The 25,111-nt window shown below is 44.2% G+C and overlaps 1 protein-coding gene and 1 long non-coding RNA gene across 4 annotated transcripts; both read left to right on the top strand.

The window, feature by feature from the left end:
• Positions 1–1,448: 1,448 nt before the first annotated feature.
• LOC135389535 (alpha-(1,3)-fucosyltransferase C-like) lies at positions 1,449–2,189 on the top strand. Its single transcript, XM_064619570.1, has one exon. The coding sequence runs from the start codon at positions 1,449–1,451 to the stop codon at positions 2,187–2,189; it is 741 nt and encodes a 246-aa protein (XP_064475640.1).
• Positions 2,190–17,944: 15,755 nt separating this feature from the next.
• On the top strand, positions 17,945–21,669 carry LOC135388511 (uncharacterized). Of its 3 annotated transcripts, none has more exons than XR_010421442.1 (4): positions 17,945–19,830; positions 19,910–19,973; positions 20,050–20,543; positions 21,345–21,669. It is a non-coding gene; the product is annotated as an uncharacterized LOC135388511 (long non-coding RNA). The 3 variants fall into 3 exon arrangements; XR_010421441.1 differs by lacking the exon at positions 17,945–19,830 and having other exon boundaries at positions 19,843–19,973; positions 21,345–21,430; positions 21,539–21,669; XR_010421440.1 differs by lacking the exon at positions 17,945–19,830 and having other exon boundaries at positions 19,843–19,973.
• The last annotated feature ends 3,442 nt before the right edge of the window (positions 21,670–25,111 follow it).

The raw sequence follows: 25,111 nt of genomic DNA on the forward strand, positions 1-25,111 counted from the left end.
AAATTTGTTCACAAAAGTGATGACGCTCTACTGGGTTACTCCCACACACAGCACAAAACGAGAATTTCTCCCGAAATGAACTGTTGAAAAGTATTGGACCGTTGCAGGATGTGTATACGATCTACGGACACACTGTACTTACATCTTCTTACTTGAACGTAAAAAGTATTTCCAGTCTGAATCTTCTTACTTACATAATACATGAATACATGATGGAGGGCATTTGTACCCGAAAATGACTGGAGTGCGGGACTAAAACGATATTCGTTATATGATGGGTATTGATTGGGTTCGTACTCTAATGTAGTATGAAATGAGAGAAACGTGGATCGTGATTGGTTGTCCGTTTTCCCTAAAAACCATCCACCACGGTTTGAGTCAAGTGTGTTCAACGTGTGGTGTGCGTGAAGATTCGGAACATATTCTTCTCCAATGTGCGCGGTTTCGAACTGCACGTTTGCAACTTCAGAGATCCCTGGACCGCCTAAATAGCCGAACCTTTGACGTCATGACAGTGCTGGGCGAATGGCCTGCGATTCATCGGCAGGCTGCACAGCGCTCACTCATCGCCTTCGTTAAGAGCATAGCTGAGCTCTCGTCTTTTTACACGCTCTTCTTTTCTTTTTTCTTTACTAGACTTTTTCTCCTATCATCATCATCATCATCATCATCATCATCAAGTGTGTGACTTCAGTGTTTACTTCGTCTTCGAAATATTTCTGGTTGTTATCCATTTTGAACTGCTTGTTGGCCACCTCCTTTTCACTTCTATATGTTTCTGTTTGTCAGCAGAGCAGAAAAGAGCGCTAAGTAGAGACAAGAAAGGCTACATTTGATGGCATAAGATTGTCAGAAACGCACCCAGTAGCGCCCAATAACTAATTCGTTTCTCATTTCCAGCTGAGTAAACTTGGACCACCAGACAACTTGGACGCAGCACCACATACCCGCCGTACTTGGGACTACGTCAGCCTTCAAGACCGTGCAAATCAATGAAAACTTTCCATCGTCTCTCGTGCTTTGTTGCACTTACTGTTGCTACTGTTTTCTATTATGCCTACTCATTCGACACGATTTACGAAGTTCCACAACCTAAGCGGCCGGTGTTAGGAAATTATGCGACTCGCGCACCTCAAGCAAACGAGAAAGAGGAACGTTTCTGTCCACGTATTTTGTTCTGGACTAAGTTTTGGGGGACGCGATTATTACGACTAAACGGAAGCGCAGATATTCTGGTTCCTAAGTGTTCTAGTCGATGTCACGCGACGTACAACAGAGCGCTTTTGAATGTCAGTGATGTGGTTGTGTTTCACTGCAGAGATATTGACGTTGGCGACATGCCAACGGAACGATATCCTCATCAGAAGTGGATATTTTGGTGCTTGGAAGCGCCTCCCCTTGCATACGTTCCCAAACATGACGTCATTGATTCGAAATTCAACTGGACCATGACGTACATGTATGATTCTGATGTCATCATTAGATATGGTGGATTTACCCGAAAGGAGCAACCTATTACGCTGGAGTTGGAAGAAGCCTGGCGCAAGAAAAATAAGACAGTCGTGTGGGTCGTCAGTCATTGTCACGCGCACAGCAAACGAGAGAACTTTGTCAAGGAACTTGAAAAACATATCGATATAGACATTTACGGTGCGTGCGGTCCATTGAAATGTGCCCGGAACTTGAGAGAATCTTGTTATCGCATGTTTGGAGAACAGTATTATTTCTACCTGAGTCTAGAGAACTCACTTTGCGATGAGTACGTGACTGAGAAACTTTACTATCCTCTGCAACTCAATATAATCCCCGTGGCACTGAGTGCTGTCAATTACGAGGTCAAGGCACCACCGCACTCAGTGATCGACGTGGCCTCATTCGCAACACCCCGACACCTGGCCGATTACCTTAAACGCGTGATGAGTGATTACGACTTGTATAAATCCTACCTGGAATGGAAACGGGATTACGATGTCCGAGAGTGGCATGGCTACGACGAGAGCTTCTGTGGCTTGTGCGAAAAGTTGCACGGTCCCGAGCTAAGAACATATTCCGCATATGACAGTGTGAGAAGTTGGTGGACAAACAAATCGGCGTGTTACACGTATAATGATTCCACTTGGATCGCTGTGCAGAGTAAGATCAAGCTCGTGGGGAGTCCATTAACTTCGAATGGTATCGTAGCAAACTAGAGCGTTTCTTATACATCTAGACACCGAGTGTCCTACAGAAATCCTTATCGCGCCACATGTTGAGACACGTTTCTATTCCTCAGCCTTTTCAAGATTTTTTTCTCAGTGAATTCCGCACCGTAACGTTCTGGGAATATCATTTAGAAGCAGCCGAACAATATCGATAGATGGAAGAGAAGAGCTCTCTCTCAACAAGTGGCACGATAAGGATGTCCCTTCGAAAGTGTACAAAGTACTTTGTGATGTCTTCAACTACTTTGATTCATGTTTGGATCTTCTTTGTTTCATCTGGTTATACAGATTTCCTTCTGCGTAGGGAAACAAATATGAGTATTCAATGCTGGTGTTAGCGCGGCCCGATTGCTTTCGGCGTTTGTCACGGAGCGCACTTCTCAGGCAGACCGCTCATTTCATGGAATTCTTGGAATATCGGAATTTAGATGGCCTGGTTTTTTGATCACTTGATTTTGCGGGGTTCTCTCGCGAATAAAGAAGCTTGCCGGAGCAAAACGTGTATTATAAGCATATAAAAAATATATTTTTGTTACAACAAATGTTACAGGTACAACGCAAAACCGGGCAATTTATTAAATGACTAAACGATTCCAGTCATTTCATGAAATGCCAGTTTCGGTCAGGCATTTAGCAAAATGACGTAGAGTTCGTCCTTTACCAAAATGCCCGATAATGCTAGGTATTACGTTAAATGCCTATAGGGGTGCAGCCCAGGTATTTGGCTTAATGCCTGTTCGCATCCGGCATGTTGCAAAGTGCCGGAACAAGCCACGCGTTTTGGTGAAATGCTGTAAGCCGGAACACTAACATACGTATAAGAATTAGCGGGCAACAGCTTGCTATGTGCTGTCTCTAGTTTATTGACAATATTCTTCTATGTTATTCTTATAGGCGTAGATGTAAGTTTTCTGTGTGTTTATTTATTGTTTTGTAAAGGAGAAGGAAAGATAACAGGTTAATTGTGTGATATGTATGTTTACGTCATATCTATCGAGCCCTTATCAATATGTCGTTATAGATTGCTTCTCTTCTTCCCTCTGCAAGATAAAGTGCGGCGTTCCATAGGGTAGCCTGCGTGGACCGCCAGATTTCTACATTTATATAAGTGGCAGATTTTATTATCTATGCTGACGATACCAGTTTACTCTTTACTGGAGAGGCGTGTTAGCTTAGCTCAATTGGTATACCCCTGGACTGGTGATCCAGAAGATGTGGGTTCGATCCCTACAGCTGGCGAACCTTTTCAGTGACTTTCATCTTTCATCGTTGATTCCTTAGGCAATTTGAGGCTTTGTGTGTATCTGTCCCTTCTATGTTGTTCCAGCCTCAGAACATCAGTTTCTCTCTTGTTCAACAGGTGCCGCTTGCGTCGATTTCCGTCGTATGAATGTGTGTATGAGTGAGCAAAAATGTAAGAGTGAAAGGAGGGTGAGTGAGAGTGAGTGGCTGGTTTGTCGTCCCTACTCTTTACAGGTTCAGCTCCTGAAACAATTATTAGAAATGCTAACCAAATACTTCAAAAGGTTGAATCATGGGCCGATGCCAACTGCTTAAATATCAAGACAAATAAAATAAAAGCCGTATTTTTCACCGCTAAAAACACGCTAGTGGAGCCTACAGAAAACATCATAATCAATACTTGTATTGTAAGCAGGATCGACAACGTAAAAACACTGGGAGTAACGTTTACCTCCATCCTTACATGGACTCTGCAGATAAATGAAGTTCACCCTAAAGCATCACGTTTCTTTTTTTTTCTTTTTTTTTTTTTTTTGTACAGGTACCGTACATACATGGCAAGGCGAGCTGTTATGTTATTGTATTATGCACTTATCTGCTCTCGCTTCAATTACTGTCACTTGGTGTGGGACACCACAACTAAGCCAAACTTAGACAAGTTATTTACACTTCAAAACATTACTTCAAAAAATTAGAAGATATTTCAAAATATTTATCCATATCTTGGACATACTTCCATACTCTACGTTTTCCCTAGTACTGCAGGACTCTTTGCGAAGATTGATATAATGTGAATATATAACCTGCGCACATATAGGCCGTTTTATTCCTATCAAACTGCATCAAGAAAGTCACTAACACGAGTTCTGGCCATCTTTAACTTTAGGGCTCATGCATATCAATGCGAATGTCAAAATCAAAGACCTTGGCTCTTACCTCAATGCTGAACGTCATGCGGCACACAAAGCGTAGCCTATTTAGTAACACAGTTTCTAAACGGATCTCCTCAAACCGATGTCCCGGAAGTGCATTCGCAGCTTATGTAGAACATAGCTTATGGCAAAGTGTGTATATTTGTACAATATATATGGTAATTGCTTGCATTGCGTATATATGGTAAATTGCTTGTACAATATATGTGGTAAATTGCCTGGGATTGTGTAAATGGTAACTTAATTTATGTGATATAAACTGTGTAAAATCGGATTGTGGTTGCATATGTTCTCACAGACAGTTTCTTCTCCCTTGTAACAATGCCACATATGCCCGATCTGTATGTGGGAGCCGCGAGGTCGTCAAGTCACCCTTCTCCTCGCGGACTCTCACCACAGTACGATGTGGAAATAAAGCATTTCATTTCATTTCATGTCATCTGTTACATGTAGATCTGCTGGCATGTCACATCTTAACAGAGTGCGGGTATTATTTTGTATTACCTTGCATTGACTTTGGACCTCCCCACTTCATCGTCAAAATATTGTTGTTGTTGTTGTTATGTGGGTTTATTAATATGTGCTATTCCCAGCTCTCCTCTACACTACTTACGTACCTTACTTGTACTGTATTGCTTGTGGGCAACATCACCAAGAGCGTGTACTCATGGCAATTAGTATGCGACGCATTGACCAACGGCTCTTCAGCATCGCCAAGATTCTCGGTTCCAACGCTGCCCACCAGATGCAAGACCTTCGTGTTCTTCGAGCTTCTTGCTTTCTACTGGTCTGCGACGGGTCTTTATTACTACTTCCTTCCATGAATATGTGTATGTGTGGGTGTGTTGATATTATTCTGTGTACGCAGTTGTCTTTATAATACAATTTATCTTCTTTTTCTTCATGTAGTGCTATAGGGCCTGCGTGAGAGTCCATATATGCAATGTTTTATCGCAATAATTAAATAAATAATAATACATGATTTTTTTTAGAATGCTGCCGGCCATCAGTTGAGGCGGGCCAAGGCAGAGAGAGTACAAGGAACAACACAGGGACACACATCCATTTGGCACAGACAGAGCCTAACATAACGAAAAAAGTACAAGAAAACAAGTGATCGCTATTTTAACATGCTTAGTTGGTCCATAACTGCCTCAGAAAAAGCTGCGGAGCCAGGAATGCTGGTCAGGTGTGGTGGTAACTTGTTCCAGTCGCGAGTAGTGCGAGAAAAAAAAGAACAATTGAATAACTGCTTTCTGCAACGAAACTCACTTATGAGGTTAACGTGTTTCTGCCTGGTGGTACGACTCTCGTTGAATTTAAGATAGTCGTCGAACTTAAGACCACTTTCACCATGTACAATACTATGAAAAAAATGAAGACGCCTCACTTGTCTGCCGCAGGCTAAAGACAACAGGTCTGATGCTTCATACAACGATGTGACCGAGGTATCCCTCCCGTACGAATTACACACAAAACGCAAGGCTTTCTTCTGGACATATTCCAGACAATCAATTAGGACTTGAGAAAATTGGTCCCACAAAATGCCGGCATATTCTAGAAGTGGTCGTATTAAAGTTTTGTATGCTGTCAGGTTAGTCGCAGAAGTACAATGACACATTTTTCTTCTTAGGAGCCAGAGCTTGCGTGACGCTTTCGCTACAATATGATCAATATGCGCTGTCCAACTAAGGTTTGACGAGAGGGTGACGCTCAGATATTTATGTTTGGAAGCCTTTGTGAGTGGTACGCTATATAACATAGGAAGACAAAATTGGTGATTGTTTTTTAGACACAATCATTTGTACACATTTTCCTACGTTTAAATTCATCTGCCACGAGTCGCACCATTTAGAAACAGAATCGAGAGCAGCTTGCATACAGTTCTGACCAGCACTATCAGATACTTTTGTGAATAAAACACAGTCATCGGCAAAAAAAAAACAAAAAAAAACACTACACTGTACACCTGGATATTCTACGCATAAATCATTGATGAAGATGAGAAAGAGTAGTGGCGGTGCACTCGAACCTTCTGTGGTGCGATCGTACCGTTTCCTTTTTTTTTTGGGGGGGGGGGGGGGAGCAGAATTCGCTTGCGCGAATTCAACCTCCCCTTGTTATTTTACCAGCTACCAACCAACCAACCAACTAGTAGTGGCACTAGCACAGAACCCTGTGGCACTCCAGAAAGAACAGGCAAATGAGACGATACCGCATGGCCAATACTTACAAACTGTTTGCGGTTAGTGAGGTAAGAATCAAGCCATCTGAGTAGACGATCGCTATCCAATATATATATATATCACTCTAAAGAGCAGTTTGCGATAGAGTGTCTGCTCTATCGAATACTTTTGTAAAGTCCAAGAACACAACGTCAACTTGGCCGTCATTGTCTATTGCTCAGGCGAATTCATGAAAGGTCTGAACCAGTTGCGTCACAGTGGAGTATCCCCTCCGGAAACCATGTTGAACACTAGCCAAAAATGACATATTTTCCAGGGAAGTCATAACATGCCTAAAAACAAAGTGTTCAAGGACTTTACTGCATGAACTTAGCAGTGAGACAGGTTTGTAGTTACACAAGCAGGTTTGGTCTCCTGACTTGAATATGGGCACAACCTTTGCAAGTTTCCAGTCGTTCTGGACAGTTCCAGATTGCAAGCTGTAAGAATATATTATGTACAAAAACCTGTAACTTCACTTCGTATACCTGTGCAGGAAGGCATTAAGTATGCCGTCTGAACCGCATGATTTTTTAGTGTCAAGTTTCAGAACGGAATCGACTATGCCTTCTCTTGTGATCTCTAGATCAGCAATGTTGCAGTGGTTACATGTGAGTGGTGGAAGAACGTAGTTATAAACAGTAAACACTGAGGGAAAAAAGCTATTAAGTTCACGTGCGATGTTCGCATCATCGACAATAGTTGCCCCATCAGAGTTGATCGACGTAATCTTTGTGTCTTTTTCAGTTAGGCGAAGCCAAAATCGTCTTGGATTCACTCCGAGGAAGTTATGCATCGTTACGTTATAAAAACGGAAACGACAGCCGTGTACCAGGCAACGTAGCTTGCAACGCAGTGAAGGAAGTAAGTCTCTAAATCATGGGTGAAATCTGTCTATTCTGTTGATTTTACGGTTGAGATGTAGTATTTCCCGCGTGATCCAGGAATTGTGGCGTTTCCGTTCCGCTTGACAGTACGCATGGACACAAACTTTTCGATACAATCAGCAACAACACGGCTGAAAAAGAACAGAGGGTGTGAACCCTATTCCTTATTGAACCTTATCCCTATTGCAAAATACCACAAACTCTCTTACAAAATTAGAGCTTTCTTTTAGGAATTCTCACAGAGGATGTGGATTCCTACAGACATTCTTACCGAGAACATATTTTCTTAGACAAAACCCTTTAAAGGAACTTGTGACGGTGCATCTTTAGAGAAATTTCAAGGATGGTTTTTGTGAGAAAAGATGCAGAGTTCTGTAAGATCTCTCATGGCTTCTAGGATAACTTCACAATTTCTCTCAAGATCTGTAAGAGAACTCTTTCTCATAGATTTTCTCACAGCAACCCCGTCTGAGTCATGTGACAGATTGGCGCCGTGTTTCTCTCTCTACTGGTACTCTCTACCAAGGGCCCGAAACTCGCCAGTTCCTTTGCGGGATAAAGTGAGGCGCTTCATGCGTTTCGCGTCATCGGACGTCAGAAAAACGTCATAAATTGAACGTCATGGAGACATCAGGTGGCTAGTAGTTACTGATTGGTTCTCATGAGGATGAATTCGTTTTCTGGGCGATGATTGGCCGTTTTCAAATTTGTTCGCGAGCGTTCAACCAGGCGACAGCGCGGCGGCTGTGCCGGTCGGAACCGGCGTCCACGGAGTCGCCGGCGTCCGCTTCGGACGGCTCGTGTTGTGTAGCGGTTGGGTTGGACTACCAGTTCTGTAGAAACTATTCGAGCATCCGAACGCCTCGTACCCGATACCAGGTCAACAACTGCCGACAGCTAAGTCATTTGGCATTGCTTGTTGCCTTACAACACCGCATTCACTTCGTGAATTGTGAATAAATTGCTTAACAGTTACCGTAAATCGGGATCGGAATACGCTGTGACCGAGACAGACAGCGTAGCTTTGCAGATACGATGGTAGACTATATTTCTTTTCGTGAAACAATATTATCTAAATGTTATGATTAAATACCCGCTCTCGTCGTACTGTATGAAGGCATGACGGTACTGATTCTCGGTGATTTCGCGCGACAAGTTTCGTCCGACGTTGACTTTGTCGCTGTTCTGTACGTGGCGCAAAAGCCAAGTTTATCAGGCTATTCGGCCTGAATATATCATTGTGAAGTAGCGCAGTAAAAGGTATTTTTTGTACTAAGGTCGCTCATCACACCCCATGGCGGCGAGCTTCTCACAACCGTTCTTATCTTTCGCGTTCAATAGCACCTTTATTCTTTCTATTTACATTGCGACTTTCACTTGCATAGTTGTATATCTTAAACTAATTTTTATCTTGCAGCCATTGAGCTCCAGTCCCCAGTAGCAGTCCTTGCCAGAAGAGGCAGTCCAACATTATCAGGCTTCTTCAAGCAAATCCCGGAGCAATATTAATGTCATGTTGTTTTCGTTACCGCAGTCATGCTGTGCACGTCTTACTTACATAACCGTATGTTGCACAATAAAATATTTCATGTGACAAAAGCAACCAAGGCACCGTCGTATTCCTGTAACTCTCACTGCATTCCGACAAACGCGAACCAAAAAACCTGGAAGAAAACTTGGAGAAAAACTTGGAGAAGAAAAAAAGGAACAACAAAAGAAGACGGGAAGCAGAGTAGAGAGGAGGAAAGTAGTGAGAGAGAAACGGATGAGACGTCATTTACGTCATGGCGACATAATCAAAAAAGAAAAAAATAGGATGGCTAGTCCTCAGTCACTAGTCCAGCTCCGGAGGTCACGTGAGTTTTCAGCTACAATAGATTTCTACTACAGCTTCGCGCCCCTGCTCTCTACTGTGTTTCACTCTCTCAGACTGGCGCCGTGCCTCGACGAAAGATGATCTAGTTGACCGTGGCGTTCGTTGTTTGACCGTTTGGCGCCTCCATTCAAACACATGTTGTGCAGCAGTCTGCTGCGAATACCCAATATGCGTCCACGTAAACTACATTGAAGCGATACTTCCCGCAACTTTATCACGGAGTCTGAGACAACGACATAGGAAGGCCTCAACAAGAACATTAAACTGGCGTTTTGGTATGATGAGGACGGCAGCATGGCTGGATTCAACCGGGCAGAAGTAAAAATGCGTGGAGGTAAGCTCGAGAGTCATCGCATTCAACCTGGTGACTGCTCCGCAGGAGTACGTATTTCTAGAGGGCATTGCATTTTGTGTAATTGAGTACAAGCGTCTTGGAGAAGTTTACAGCTTTATCTATTTTTGTGCAGAAACCGAGAGTGATCTTATTACGACTGGAAGGAAATACACCCATCCCTGGTGTTTTGGAGTGCGAAAATTTATTTCAGAAGGCCACTTCCTCCCTTTTATTGTTTATAATAATGTATTGTTGTAAACGCAGTTTATTGTTTCGACTGGACGTCGAATATGCGTCCATGCATCGCGTCAACTGTAGTCAGTTTCATGTACTGTTTGCTTGGGTGCTCGGTCTAACGTCCAAAATTTTAAAATCATTGACGTATATAAACTGCCGGTAAAGGGTACGCTAATATCGGAAGTATTGTACTGAAGCTTCCAAAATTGTGTATTTAGAATATTGTTGATCTCCCGCTAGAGAAAATTATATCTCCCCCAGCAAACCATCAAATATCGTATTTGTTCACTAGTTGTAGTATCCTCCTCGCCTATTCATTTTTTGGTAGGGGTGGGAGATGAGGAAAGTACGACAAACACTTACACATTTGCCTTGCCATGTATGTGCTGTGCATGGTTTTTATGAATTCATGCTGTATTTGTTTAGGTCTTGCTTGATTGTAATTTGTATTGCATCTTTTTTACAACTTTCTTGCTGTGCGAGTCAAGTTGTGCTTTATACTCTTAGACAATCGCGTTTGTATAGCGAGCCAAAATGCATGACTACTCTGGATGCATGACTACTATGCATCTTTATTCGTAGACCATTTTTATGCTCTTTTTACAGACTCAAGACATTCTGCCTTGGGCACCTTCTGTATTCTGCATCTTCTGTACCAAACGTAAGACCGTATAAACACCATGTAGATGTGTTTGCGGTCTTATATAAGACCGCAAACACATCTGGCCCGCGGGCCAGCAAGCAACCGCGGCCTGTTTCGAGGACACTATGGGCATATTGACGAGGGGCTTCGCAAATCGCCGCAGGATAAAACAGGAGCACATCGGAAAGATACGAGTACCAACAACACCCATAATATCAGCATCGAACGACGGCAGAGGTTTGCGTCGACTGTATGACCATATACAGACACGGGGCACGGGACGCTGAAGGCAGTTCGAGTTGCGCCCGCAACTTATTCGGCGAATGTTGGCGGATATTCTACTCAAGGTCCTGCCTAACGAGATCACCGTTGAACATTATCGTTTGTCAACACGTGAATATCTACCGTCTCGACGAGAACCGTCGCCGACAAAACGAACGCACAGCACGGTACCAGACGGCTCGGTCACCGCATCGGGAGGATCAGGAGCCGAACTGGACAAAGTACTGGACTTTTACGCCTAGAAGCTGAGAGCAAGGAAATAAGCTATATCGGCAGCTCAAGCAAGAACGAAACTCAATCAGCTGAAACACAAGCAAGATGCTTTCAAAGCACGGCCTCTTCCTACAGTTGGTGCAAGTGACTACAAAACCTGTAGAAAGGTGTTTCTTCTGTGGTGGAGGGGTCACACATCGTAAAACTGCACGTTGGCTATATATCTCTTCAACAAAACAAGAGAGGATACGTGCTTCATCAAGCCGTTGCTTCAGATGCACATTAAAGGGTCACCGAGCAAGAGACTGCATAAGAAGGGTGAGCTGCGATTCTTCTAAAGGCCACCGCGTGACCGCGCTTTGCGATCCTAACTGGGACCCTCTCGTTACAACTAGGCAAAGCCCATGCAGACACCACCACCATGTGCACGGCTAACTCATCTGAAGACGAAGCTACCGACGCGATTTTACTACTGGCATTTCGCGCGCGGCTGCTAATGGGCAACAGTTCGGTTTACGTCCGCGGGATCTTCCGTGGTCGCAGTCAAGAAACATTCATTTGCCAGGATGTCGCAGAGCGATTGAATCTGGAAACATTAGATGAAATAGACCTCAGACTGAATACGTTTGGTAACGCTGCATCACGACACGCTAGCCGCCGAAGGGTAGGCAGAGTAAGAGTGCGATATCACTACAAGGAGTACTGCATCGATACTGTATTACACCGCGTGCTTGACTTTCGATGGATATTTTCAATCAACTAAGTAGGACACACGAACAATACCTTCGCTGAAACCTCATACTCCAAGAAATTCGTCACTGCAGTGCTGCTTATACGTGAAACTGAGTTAAACTTAGGTACCTCACCCTTCGTTTTGACTGAGATGCTAGAAGGACTCTCGCACATGCGGGAGTTTGCAAGACGGGCATTATTATAGTATATGTTTTATATACGAAAGGAAATGCCGCTGCCGTATATTTCTTTCAAGGTGGGTTGCCTTGGACTTAGTGGCACGATGTGATTCTGTGAACTGAGATGTGGGCAAGCTTTCGCTTGTCTTATCCTACAGTTGGCAATACGAGTGGCACAGGACCTTCTATATTTTTGCTTTTTGTACCGCGGCACCTTATTTTTCGTCATGGAAAGCGATGGAAGCGAAGAAACGGAAACTCGCAAGCTCGTGGTCGAGATTGAAAAACTGCAATTTTTATTATTATTATTTATTTATTTTTTTACTGTAAACGTCTGCTTACTTATCATGTTGTGACCCTTCTTCATGAACACAGTTGCATGTACGAAAATAAATGGAAAGGTTCCATGCATGAATCACCTTAAGGAGAGCCTATTGTGCTCCAGCTGACGAGGTTCTTTTTTTTTTTTTTTTTTTCGTGGCGTCAAGGCAGAACTGGGTATGGCGCTCCTGGTCGAAGCCAATCAAATTAGCGACAGCGCAAGTCATGCGCTGTACTGGAAACTGCAATTTAGTTGCACTAAACACTAAATTGGGCTGGACATTCCAAGGCTCAGCTTTCGTCAAGTCTTCATTGATAGAGGACATCAAAGCTCTGACGTGTGTTCTCTGTTTACGTGCTTGTGAATAGAGTTTGGGTTTTTGCTCGTCGTGGGAACGAAAAATGTCAGTGACTACTGTTTAGTGAAACTGAGATCCCACGTGACGCGTAAGTTCTTTGTGTATGCCTTTTCGCGTGACTCTAGTGATAAATTTAGGTACCATTGCGTGAAATATTCGTTTAAAAATAAGGATTATCGCGTTTCAATAGAATTGCCTTGCGAACAGTGTGAAGTTGCATGGTGTGTTCGGCACGCTAATTTACCAGGATTGGCAGCTATTTATGAGCTTTCTTGTTGCACTGCATTTGATATGCTTTCCTCAAGCGGTGTGTGTTGTTCGACGAGCAGAAATTGTGTTTGTGTTGTTGTTGGAGACGTGTAAGAGAATATCGTATTACGCTGCTAAATAATTTTCCCATGGTAGAAAATTATGAGTTCCTTTATGTGTGTTTTGTCACGCTTTACACTCTGCTATTTGTGCAGAACGCAGTGCGTGTAATTTTTCGCTGCTCACTCAATGTGAACCCTTGTTTTTCGCTTACTCTAGATACCACTTGGTGTCGCTCAATATTGTTCCGTCAGGAAAAATGGGTTTGTCTGTTTGTCATTTGATAGTTGTTCTGTGTTTTCACACACTTCTCAGTATTCACTTCGCTCGATCACTATGATGTAGATCAAGTAAGATGTGCTTTATTTTGCAGTTATGGGTTGGACAATCATTAATCTCCACAGGATATCCACAAATGCTAGATGCGTGATGACTCCGCAAGTGTTTTTCCGTTCGAGTCGGGCCAAATCCCATTCCATTGCCAAATTCCACCCACGAGCATGTATGTGTATGTATATAGTATTAGCAATGTGCACATCAAATGTAAGTAGTACGTGACTGCAGCATCGAACTACACATATCCATGCAATTTCGCGTTTATCTCTTCCTTTCGTGCTGTATTTCGCATGAAATTCGTGTTTCTCCACAACTAGCACCGCACTTTTTATCACCTGAATTCAGAAAAGCATCTCATCTGAACAAGTCCCACCCTGCTTATTATATTATCTGAAACATCTTGTCGGGCATGTTGGGCACTCACGACTAGTATATTCAAAAGGGTAAGAGTGCTAACAGTACAGGACATAAGCACAAACAAGGGTCACACACACAGCCAACACACTTTGGTGGCGTACTTGCGTACTTTGCAAATATGTTGCTTCATGTTTATGTCCTGTGTACAGTTTAGTTTGGTTGTTTTTCATGGCACAATGTATATTTTAGTGCTTTTACCCTCTTTGACACGGCGTCCTTAATGATTATTTTTCTCACAGGTGTCCAAGGTTCACCAGCTGGATCTGGGGCTACCTGGATGTGATGTTGCTCTTCCCATCGCCGTATGAGGGTACAAACATATTCAGAGGGATAACTTATTCCATTTAGATGTTATAACTTACCTCACTATGTATACGATTTTTTTTACCAATGCAGTATATTCGATGGAGTAAGAGAAGCTTGTCATCACCATGAGCTTTGCTACATGCCTGAAGACGGAGTAAACTTGCGAAGTGGGGTAGTTTGTACTGAGCGATCATCCACCAACAGGAAGAGACAGGGACACGAACACGTACAACAAGAATCTACTTTTCTAGCAATTAAGTAACAGACTGCTAAAAGAAGTTGCTCACACTTTTTCCAGACGAGTGTGCTGACCTTGCGCATGTGTTCTTACATTAGAGTTCGATTAAAACAAATGACTTTGTTGTATTCTGTCACACAGTTGCTATAGTAAAGCACATCGTCTTGTTGTGCATGTTTGTGTCCCTGTCTCTTCCTGCTTGAAGATGATTGCCTGTATTCGTAGAACATGGAAATTATGTGAGTGTACATGTGTTCACATACTTATTCCATTTCATGCAGGTTTGTTTCGTATAAAGTGCTGCTCTTTGCATCCTTTTCTCCACAACAATCCCGTGTTGTAAACTAACAAGCCGCAAGTAAATGTTTCTTATCAGTTCAGTTGTAACTTATGTCATGCAGAATCATTGAGATCTGTCTCATTCCTTGTCTGCCTTGCTGTCCATGTCTTGTTTCAGCTCTGTAACGTAGTGTAGACGTACACTGAACTGTACAATAACAGGGTATGCAAAGTATGACTGTGAAATTTTGATTTATCTTGAGAACACTATAGTGCACATATGTGGAGAGCATGTCTGGTTGGACTTAACATATTGGAGAATGCACAGGGACAAGGACAACAAACACGAAGAGCGTTCAACTAGCAACAGATTTATTTGGATTATCCGCTAACCAGATGCTAGTTGAACGTTGTGCGTGTTGGTTGAACACGATACTCTACTCAACTGGGATAATGAAGGTGCATGTTGTGGAGAGTGGGATGTGGGCCTTCAGAATATTACAACTGTTTCGACTATTTGGGATATCGGGGCAGCTGACCTTTAAGAAGAAAGGAGTGGCGCTCAGCATTGCCTTGGGCTCAGAGCAGTCTGTCTTGAAGAAACGTACACAATACTTTCGCGGGACAGTGGTCGATCCGCAATTCAAAAAAGAAAGACAAATAAAGAACATCTGGGGTTCCATTCACAAAAGACTTGTACGACAAAACCTATCATAACTACCAGAAGGCACGACAAAATGCATATTCACAAAGCGCGCACATCGCAAAATCCTCGTAACTTACGAGATGGCTTACCAGAGCTGCCGAGGTGTCGTAGCTGGTGTTACGATCATCATGGGTGTGTGCGCTGCTGCGCTCGAATTCGAATGACGAATAGCGTAATCAGGTTTTCACTAGAAGGAATGCACTAGCGCACATCCGCGATAGTCACATGCTCCGCTATTACAGGCTCCGAAGTGTCTCCATACGTAGTTTGTGCGACGTCCTGGAACCGTCCTTGAGACGGCCCACTGCGCCATGACATTCCCGTGGATGTTCAAATGATACTTGATCTGCGATTTTACGTTAGGTGCAGCTACCATTCCGTAATTGGTAACGAGGCGGCTGTTAGCCAAAGCACCGCATCCCGCGTTGTAACCGGGGTCACAAATGCCATCGTCGACATGGCTGCGTCACAAAGTAAGTTTCCCTGAACACCGAACGACATCCTGAAGACCACCACCTTGGGAAATTTCTTGTTACATTAAACATCAGCAGTTGCAGTCAGAGATGGGTAGTATTCAAGCTGCACGAACGCTTTCTTGAAGTTTAGTCTGAGCAAAGTTAAAATACGTTTAGCTAGGCTACTCAGTGTCTACATTGATAACTGATTTCTATTGGCCTTATAGCAGTTAACAATACAATAACCAGAAGATGTACTTCAATAAAATACTCTTGAAATAGTGTAAGTAATCTCAAAAAATAACTCGTTGAAACAAAAGTGTCTGATATTTAATTTAAGATATGAAAACTATATCTGAATACAGTGGCCAGTCAATGAGCTTTGGTTGCCAAACCACAAAACACTGGTTGCCTCATACCAATTACGTTTGCAGCGTTCCCAAAATCTGCTGGGAGCCATTGGCTGCATTCACGTGGTCGTCGAGGCTCCCAGCCGACATCTGCGTCAGATCTACCGCGACAGGAAAGGCATCTATAGTCTATCAACGTACATGCAGTTTGCGACACAGACTGGGCGTTCATCTAGTTGACCTGGTCAGGTGGCCCGGGTCAATATATGATAGCGTGCAACCTTCATGACCTTCTGCAACCTTCATGACGTGTTGGAAGCAGGCATAACGCCTCAGAGCTGACTGGTCGACAAGGTTACAAATATATTAGATATTACATCACTAATACAATATGAAACCTGGTAATATAAAGGTATGCTTCCGGCAGGTGACTCGGGCTACCCTGTGCAGTCACGGTTGCTCACACCTTTTAACAGACCCGTCGAATGAAGCTGAAGACAGGCACTTACGGACGTCTGGAGTGCTAAAAGCAAGGATCAGGTACCTCGATAAATCCAGTTTGTGTCTTACATACCCAACAAAGAAGACATTTTCCATCATTGTTGCGTGTGCAATACTTCACAACTAGTGCATACCCCAGATCATCGAGCTGACTGATCCTACAGGCAGATAGCAGAAAGAAATTGGTATTTTTGTTTTACACAACGCAACAGCGTGAAGCATGGGCAGTATAAAAACAAACCATATGAACAGAATGACACTACTAACTTTTCTCAGCACGAACGAGCTATAATGGCATGAGGAAACAGAAAATGACCGCAGCTACATGGAACTCATTGCTGCTTCACGTATCATTATACGCAAAACTAACATATACCCCATCATTCTAAACAAGCGTTTGTAAGCTGTTTTGTAGTTGGTGCATTAGAACACTGCATAGCCAGCAACACAAATGACACAAAACAAAGGAGGGTACTAGGTCAGCTGCTGACTCTCAACTCGTAAGGTTTACATTGGCAAACCACATTCCACGCTTGTCACTTGTGTCACTGTTTATGATTATTCTGAAATTAATAACATGGATGTTTAACTATTCCATTTACTTACTGCAGAAACTTGTGAGAGAGACGGGCCGGGTCATCAAGGCGGTGACACACCAACTGGGATTGCCGCACGAGACAAAATCGTGCGACGAGTATTCATGTAATATGGTAATTTTGGGCATAAGCATTTTAGTCATCTGCTGATGAATTGACTAGGTTTCCTTATTTTCGACAATGAGGCCTCCTGGCAGGGTCTTCACTTCGTGTTTGTATTCTTTATTGCAAGAAGACTCTTCTAGACAACCATCAGCACTGCATTTTTTGTGTGTGCATGTGTGTGTGTGGTTTGCAATCTGTGTTGTGGTTTGCAATCATTGTGCCATATATTTTGCGAAGCGGCGCCTTGCGGAGAAGCAAGGAACCATAATAAGCACTGCGAAGTTATGAAATTGGCGATATGAACAGTGTGCACATGTAATACATCTCTTGTTACTTGTTACATCTACATCTCTTGTTGTTAGAAACTTGTGCGGCCTGAGGCAGCTAGGGGTGGGGGGGCGGGGGGGGCAGAGGAAGGGAGTTTTCACACAAAGTCTACGACATGCGTATGCACCGCTGGATGGTGTTCCCAGCAGTAGAGGAGTGCTGCTTCCCTGTCCTGCTGGGTTCTTCTTACGTCATCTCCATTTGACGACGCCGGGCTTCGCTGCACTGTAAAAAAATATCGTAGAACGTGAAGAAAAAACAATGTACAAGTTTCCGGCGATGCAGAATCAAAAATAACAAAGTCGGTTAAGAGCATCAACTGTTTAGTACCCAAGCAGCACAAAGGACTGGGATTCGGCTGGGAACGTAACGGGGATGATGGGTTCGAGGTGGCCGATATCGCCGTCACGAGCCCGACTGCTTCCCGACTATGTGAGGGGGAAGAATTGAGGGAGAGGGAAACTACATAAAATTATTTCCCGATAGATCCCCGTTCGTGTCCCGGTCAGAATTCTTTCCCGATAGATTCCCGTTTGCGTCCCGGCCAGGATTCTTTCCCGATGGATCCCCGTTAACGTCCCGATCTGCTGTGGTGTACTGGCTAAGTATTTCTTCCCGCTCGTCTCCCGATGTTTATGCAGATTCGGTAACACGTGATCGGATGGTACAGCTCGAGACAAAGTTTCTGAAACACGGGTTTTCTGTATTGGACTTTTCCCAGCCACCTTTGGGAAATGCTTGTTGAGCAGAATCCTTGGGGATTCTGTTCAACAAGTGTTCCCCTTAGGCCGCAGGGGAGGCGTAGAGAAGTGAAATACAAAACACCCGTGTTTCAGAAACTTTTGTCCCAAGCTGTACGAGACAGTGAAGCATCCCTTCAGGAAGGAATTTGGCTGTCTGGTATGAGGTAACTCTTTCAAACATTGGGCTGCAGTTCACTTCATGTGTTGTGTTGTGTTGTGTTGTATGACGGAAAACATGCACACGCAGCACCCTGAACAGAAGTATTAATGGAGCCTCACTGCAAAGCACGCAAGTACAAGATACTCGGGAAGAGTCGGCCACGCCCGAACGAAACGACCGAATCTCCCGAATCGAAAAACTCACGTGAAACGAAACGAAGAGAGCTTTAGCAAGTCGAACTGATCGGACGAAAACCGCTGCACCGAAACCCGCAAAGACTACGCTGGAGCTCCCTGCATTTGGGCTACCGCGACTGCCATCGCCATCATCTTTGTTTTGGTTGTCATTGCTGGGTGCAAATGGCCGGCGTGTGTGTTCTTAATGTTTCTGAGCAACAAGTTTTGCAAAGTTTGGTTCGGAGGGAGTATGGAACGCCGTTTTGTGGTCAACGTGGCCAGAGTGCCTCAAAAGTACTCCTGCCGCATTCTGGTCACTGTTATAAATGTGAATCCCTGCCACCATCAGCAGCTTTTAAGTAGATTCATGGCACATGAGGAACCTGCGATGTACACCATCGCACACAGTCAAGAAAAATGTAGCATTTAACCTTGCTTTCCTTCATTATAACAAACAAAAAAAAAAGAAAGAAAGAAAGAACACTAGAGAAAGGGTCGGCAAAACAGTGAGTGTTTTGTTGTTTTTGATTCTATTGATCTCTCACTGTCAGGTTGCACTGCCGATCTGTTCACAATCATAACTAACTAATACCTTAGCTTTGGCCAATCTCATGTTGCAATTTTGCTTCAAACACAACATTCAGGGATTCTTATGAAAACAGCAGCATTTCTGAAAGATCCTGGAACGGCCACAATCTCAAGAGGTAGTACGATTCTACCCGTCGTCATATTTCGTCCGCCAAGCCATTGCGCGGAGATGTTGGCTCCATGCCCATTTCAACACAGGCTCACCCGCGCTCGCTCGCGCGTCGTCGCTTGTCTTCCATGCCACCAGCCAGCGCTGCGCGCTGCCTGTCGCGCATGCGCTGTTCTTGTTGGCTTCGCTTTGGCTGCTGTAACGGTCGTTTCTCGTCGCCGCGTGTAGTTCGCGTAATTGCGAGCGTTCCAGCAAGTCTAAAGCGTTTTAGAGGCTTTGTATTGTTGTTCTCACCTGGTGCTGTCGTTCTTGCAACCCGTCTGATATTGCAACTGTCTGTAAGTGGAAGCGTTTCTTCTAACCGCGAGCAAACCAGTCGGTCTCGTTTGACATGTCAAAGAGTGAAGACGCTACCTTGCATGTGAAGCCAAATCGTTCTTCGCCTTCAGGATTATTGCCGTTTCGGGTGTGTAATTAATATAACTCTGAAGTAATATGTTCGACTGCGCCATGCATTCTCATTGTTCGTTTTACTCTATTTGCAGGGATCTGCGCAACGACAGGGAGATAGAACGCCAAGTGAAGTCGACTGTGTACTTTGTGCAGACGGTATGTCATATGTCTCTACACTGCTCTACATATAGGTGTCCTGCCATCGTATTTTCTGGAACGATATTTCTTGCAGGTTCAGCGTGTATGACGCAGCGGCCTTCAGCAAGAGAAACTCAAGCACCGTGTTCAAATGCAGTGGGGACTCTTGCTGGCCATGACAACGCTTAGAAGTGCTTTTTCGGAAGAAGGACAAGTTGGACCGGAAATGAGGACCTAGGTGTGCTCTTTTGCGCTGTTGTTCACCGTTCGATCATTACCAGTTTTTGTGCCCCCGTGAGTTCAACGCTTAGGTATGTTGATGATAAATGGATATGCGTTAAAAGGTACGTACTCCGGAGTGGTGAATTGTTCTGGTGAAGTGATTCGTTGCTGCTATCTCCTGTTTCGTGAGGGTTCTTGTCGGTACTCATATACCGCAGGCATGAGGGGCATTCTTTGCAGAACATTTCAGTAAACCAAGACTGCAGCATTTTCAAGATTGCCATAACCAGCATCAATGCAGCTCTCATGTCAACATCAGCATCAAGACAGCTCTCATGTCAACATCAGCATCAAGACAGCTCTGATGTGAGCATCAGCCAGCGCAGCTCTGATGTTAACATCATCAGAGCAGCTGTGATGTTAACATCAGACCTGATGTCGCTTTTTTTTTCAATAGGGATGCTTCTCCTTGACCATGTTTTTTTTTTGCTTATTGACGTTTTTGTGAAGGAACGCTGAATATGCGCACACCATTGACTGTCAGCTCTAGTCCCGGTCAGCTGTCATTTTTTACAGTTTTCGTTGTAGTAATTGCTAGTCATTTGCACCAAAGGCGCTGGATGTGAACTATTTTCTCTTTCCTGGACTTGCATTTCTCCCAGTCGTTGGCTTTGTCATTTTTTCATAATTTAAATTTTCTCTTGGTAACTCTTGAGTTTCGTAATCCCTACGCTGTGCATTTTACCATTTTTGATAAAGCTCATTCCACGTACCGTGCACATACTATTTTGTGCTGAAGTGCAGCAATTGTTTCGTTACGTCTAATGTTACATGCCATTCATTTTTGTGTCTGGGCAGTACTGAAGCGTGAGCAGATAGGCAGACTGCCTATTACTGCATAACTTCGTTTTCTTTGAGGCACCACCACTTGGACAGGCAGACCGCCTCTTGCTGTATACTTTTTCTTTCTTTTGAGACACTGTTGACGTGCGAGTGGTTACGCAGGCAGGCTGCATATTACTGTATACCATTTCCCACCATGCAGCAATTTTACCGTTACGTCTAATATTAATGCTACAAGCCGTTCATTTCTTCCAGGGCCATTGCCGAAGTGCAAGTGGTTAGGCAGACTGCCTACTACTGCATACCTTTTTTGGTTCCTTTCAGAGACCACCTCTTACTGTGTACGTTCCCCCCCCCTTTTGAGACACCATTGAAGGGCCAGTGGTTACGCAGGCAGGCTGGATATTACGGTAGACCATTTCCACCCTTTTCTTTTCAGGCTACATTGGCAATGACAGTAGTTATGCGGACATGCTGCATATTTCTGTATACCCCTCTTTTTTTGTTTTTCATTTCAGACACAATTGGCATGCATTGGATGATGCAGGCAGACTGCTTAGTGTACACCACTCGTCGTTTAGTCTATTGAGGTGCTCCAAGTGTTGTGTCAGTCTATTTCCTCTCCGAAAATAAAATGTTGGGCTCTACACACACTGTTTACACTCAAAATTATTGTAATTATTAAAAATAAGCATATTAATGCCAAAATATGCATGGGGGGGGGTAAATATGCATGGGGGGAGCCCCTGCCAGCATTATCGGGGATCCGCCGGGGACCTGCTGGGACCGAATACTTGCTGCCGATGTCGGTCCTTAATCATCCCGGTGTTGCAAACTGGAGGAAGGACCGGTATCGGCTGGTGGCATGCCCCCGACTTTGTAGGATTCTTTCCCGATGCTGGACCGGCTTCGCCCCGGTCCTTTGTGCTGCTTGGGTATATACATAAAAACAAGACTTTCGTGCAGTAGGCTGCACTTCTTCAGGTTTCCTAAACCCGAAGAAGTGCAGCCTACTGCACGAAAGTCTTGTTTTTATGTGTATAGTAAACAGTTGATGCTCTTAACCGTCTTTGTTATTTGTAAAAAAATACTGTGATTTCTACGGGCGTTTAATAGTATCTGACGACGGCGTGTTACCGTAATCACAAATACTGCGAAAACTACGTAAAACGGTGGCGTCATCATCATGCGCCGGCCAAAAACTTCAATGCGGAGGCAAGGCTAAGCCAAGTACGGGGCATTGCCGTCATTCGCAACCGCCGGAAGCGGAACCGGAACATCGTGCGCGGACGATGGTTGACGAAGGAGGACGAAGCGGTTGTTGTAAATCTCTTGAATGCACGTAGTCAGGTAAGCACATTTCTGTTCGCACATCTTGTTCTTTGCGATTTGAGCGTGGTGCACCGTATGCCTGGTTTTTGTTCAACTTATGTCACACCAGTAAGTCGTGGCTCGTGTTTGCTGTGAAGCGTCTCCCTAGTTCTCCGTGTGTCATGCTTCCTGGCTCGTAGGGTGATCAAGGCGCTCTTATTGTAATGTATCGTTGCGGAAGGTGCCCTTGTGTTTTTAACACTCTGATGGGCTAGTTGACCACCGTAGAGGTGTACATGAAGCGAGCAGAATACCATGCTGTCATGCATTATGTGTGTACACGGCGGCGAACTATGCAACACTCAGATGTCACATTTTGGGACGTTACAAGAATACACCAGGACGGTCGCCTCGAATCAATTTGCTCTCCGAAACCACGAAAGTATGTCACGTCCACTCGTGCTCGCGTCAATTCACTACGAATATAGAGACAGTGTCATATATGAAGCAGCACATACGAGAGGGTCGTGATCAGATGTCCTTATGAACGCTGCTAGAAGAAGTTCCGTGCCGTCTCAGCGTTTTGTTTGCACCTTCATATGTTCTTCCTTTGAAAAAATAAAACGGTTAGTATAATCTCCTTTCTCTTTGCAGTGTTTTGATGCCAGAGCTGACTGATGGGTGCACATGGTTCTTTCGAATGTTCTTCCTTTGAAAAAATAAACATTGAGTATAACTGCATGTCAATTGTCAAGCTCCCTGTAACAGTTTCCTTTCTCTTTGCAGGGTTTTGATGCCAGAGGTGATTGGCACATTTTCATCACTATGTACATAGAAAATAAATCCCAATGTGACAAACATCACAATGTGTAGAAAAAAAAGAGGGGCTCCAGGAATGGGCACAGCACGATGAGGGTACACGGCATATGCCAGTTAAAATTAATGGCCAATGCACTTTTTTAACGACCACAGCACAGTAATGCTACACGGCGTATGCCTGTTAAAAATTACTGGCCAACGCAGTCATGCCCAGCAATTCGGGACAAAACGTAAAGCAGGCTTCACCTGATACTGCTCCCATAGAGCCATGTATTAGGAATAGAAAAGCGCGTGCAGCACGTTCCGTTCTTACCGCTTTGTATTCGTTCTCTAGTGGGACGTTGTCTGTGTCATAGCGAAACATATGGTGCAAGTTTCGTTAACGAATATTGGGGTCTTCGAGGTTCCATTTTGGTTCCAAATTTCTTACCTGTAAAGTAGGCTCTACCAGATGCACTGAAGCGCTGGTTGCAGCCTTCTACCTGGTGAGTTAGCGCAAATACTCCATGTACTTTGCAAGAAACGCGTGAGCAATTGAACGCTCTGTACGGCATCTCAAACACGCTACAAGACAGATAAGTTCGTATAATTTGTTGCGCATGCAAACAAGCAAAAGAATCTCTTGCTGTCACGAGACTCTTGCTTCGATGCACGGAGCTTGTGAGGAGGTCTGAGGCCAGTGGCGCGCAGGCAAGGAATATCGTGGTATGAGCGGTGGTAAACAAGAACAGATGCCAACATTAGAGCACTAAGTTGATTCCTTTCGCCTGGTAAAGCATGCATCATCTACCAACCGCCGCGGGATGCGCGTATTGAAAATCAAAGACCGCGTGTAGTGCGTTGTTTTTCCTATAGTGATGCTTCTAAATGCATATTTGCGGGTGAATATTGTGAGATTCCTTTGGGGTCTCTCCTGCGTCGACTCCTCCTCAATGTGGCTTTCACCCCACAGTTCCAGTGCATGATCAGATGCTGGAACACAAGCCTCTGCTCAACCTGCGGTGTCGTTTTGAACTCTGAGCACATTCTTATGGAACGTGCACTCTACTGCCCGCAAAGGCGGATTCTGTGTGATGAGCTTGCCCCTATCAGCAAGACACCACTTAATTTAGCTGCACTCATTGTCCCCGTGAACATCCTGTGCTCCATCGTCGGGTTCTTCACCTGTTCATGGACTTCCTGTTGTCCACTGGATTGCTCCAGACGCTCTAATTCTTTCTCGTATTTTCATTCATCCTCCTCATATAATGTTTCACGTGCAATGTGGTAGGGTACCGCACCGCCGCGGTGAAACACCCCATCTCATCGTCATCATTTATTGTTGTTGTTGTTGTCCCTTGAGGTTCCAAACTTTCCAGTTCCGCTTGTTGAGGGAGCTTCACTTGGGAGCCTCAATCTGAGTGGTTCCTCTGCACAATTCCGCATGAACGTCGCGTGCTCCAAATACCGCTAATAATGTTAATGCGCAAATAATGCAATATATTCAAACGGTAATGGTAACATCCCAGTTACGAACATCGGATTCGAAAGTACAGAATCTGCCATCTTTCTTCTTTATGATTCGTCCTTGAAACAGCTGATTTATGCAGCGATATTTGCGTATAGATGATTTTTTGTTTGCGCTACTTGACTACGCGCGTTGCGGATCGTTTTTTTTTTTGTTCACTTTGGTTGGTAACATATAGGGTAAGGTGGGGCAAGATGAGACACGGGCCAAGACGCGACATTCTTTATTCGACGCCGCCTGTCTCAGAGACGCGTTGCTGCATGCTCTTGAAACTTTACTCATGGGCAGCGGCTCTACATGTCCGGTTTATTGCACGTGAGAATTGTACGTACTGGTGTATGCGTTTAGGAGAAAAATATCGGTTACTTCTGACTGGAATGTAAAGACCTGACAAAAAGGCGCGATTTTCTGTAGTCTGTTTGTTGCAATCAGTGCGGCAGCGTTTCGCAGGCTT

This window comes from Ornithodoros turicata, chromosome 3 (assembly GCF_037126465.1).
Source record: "Ornithodoros turicata isolate Travis chromosome 3, ASM3712646v1, whole genome shotgun sequence".
Taxonomy (NCBI): domain Eukaryota; kingdom Metazoa; phylum Arthropoda; class Arachnida; order Ixodida; family Argasidae; genus Ornithodoros; species Ornithodoros turicata.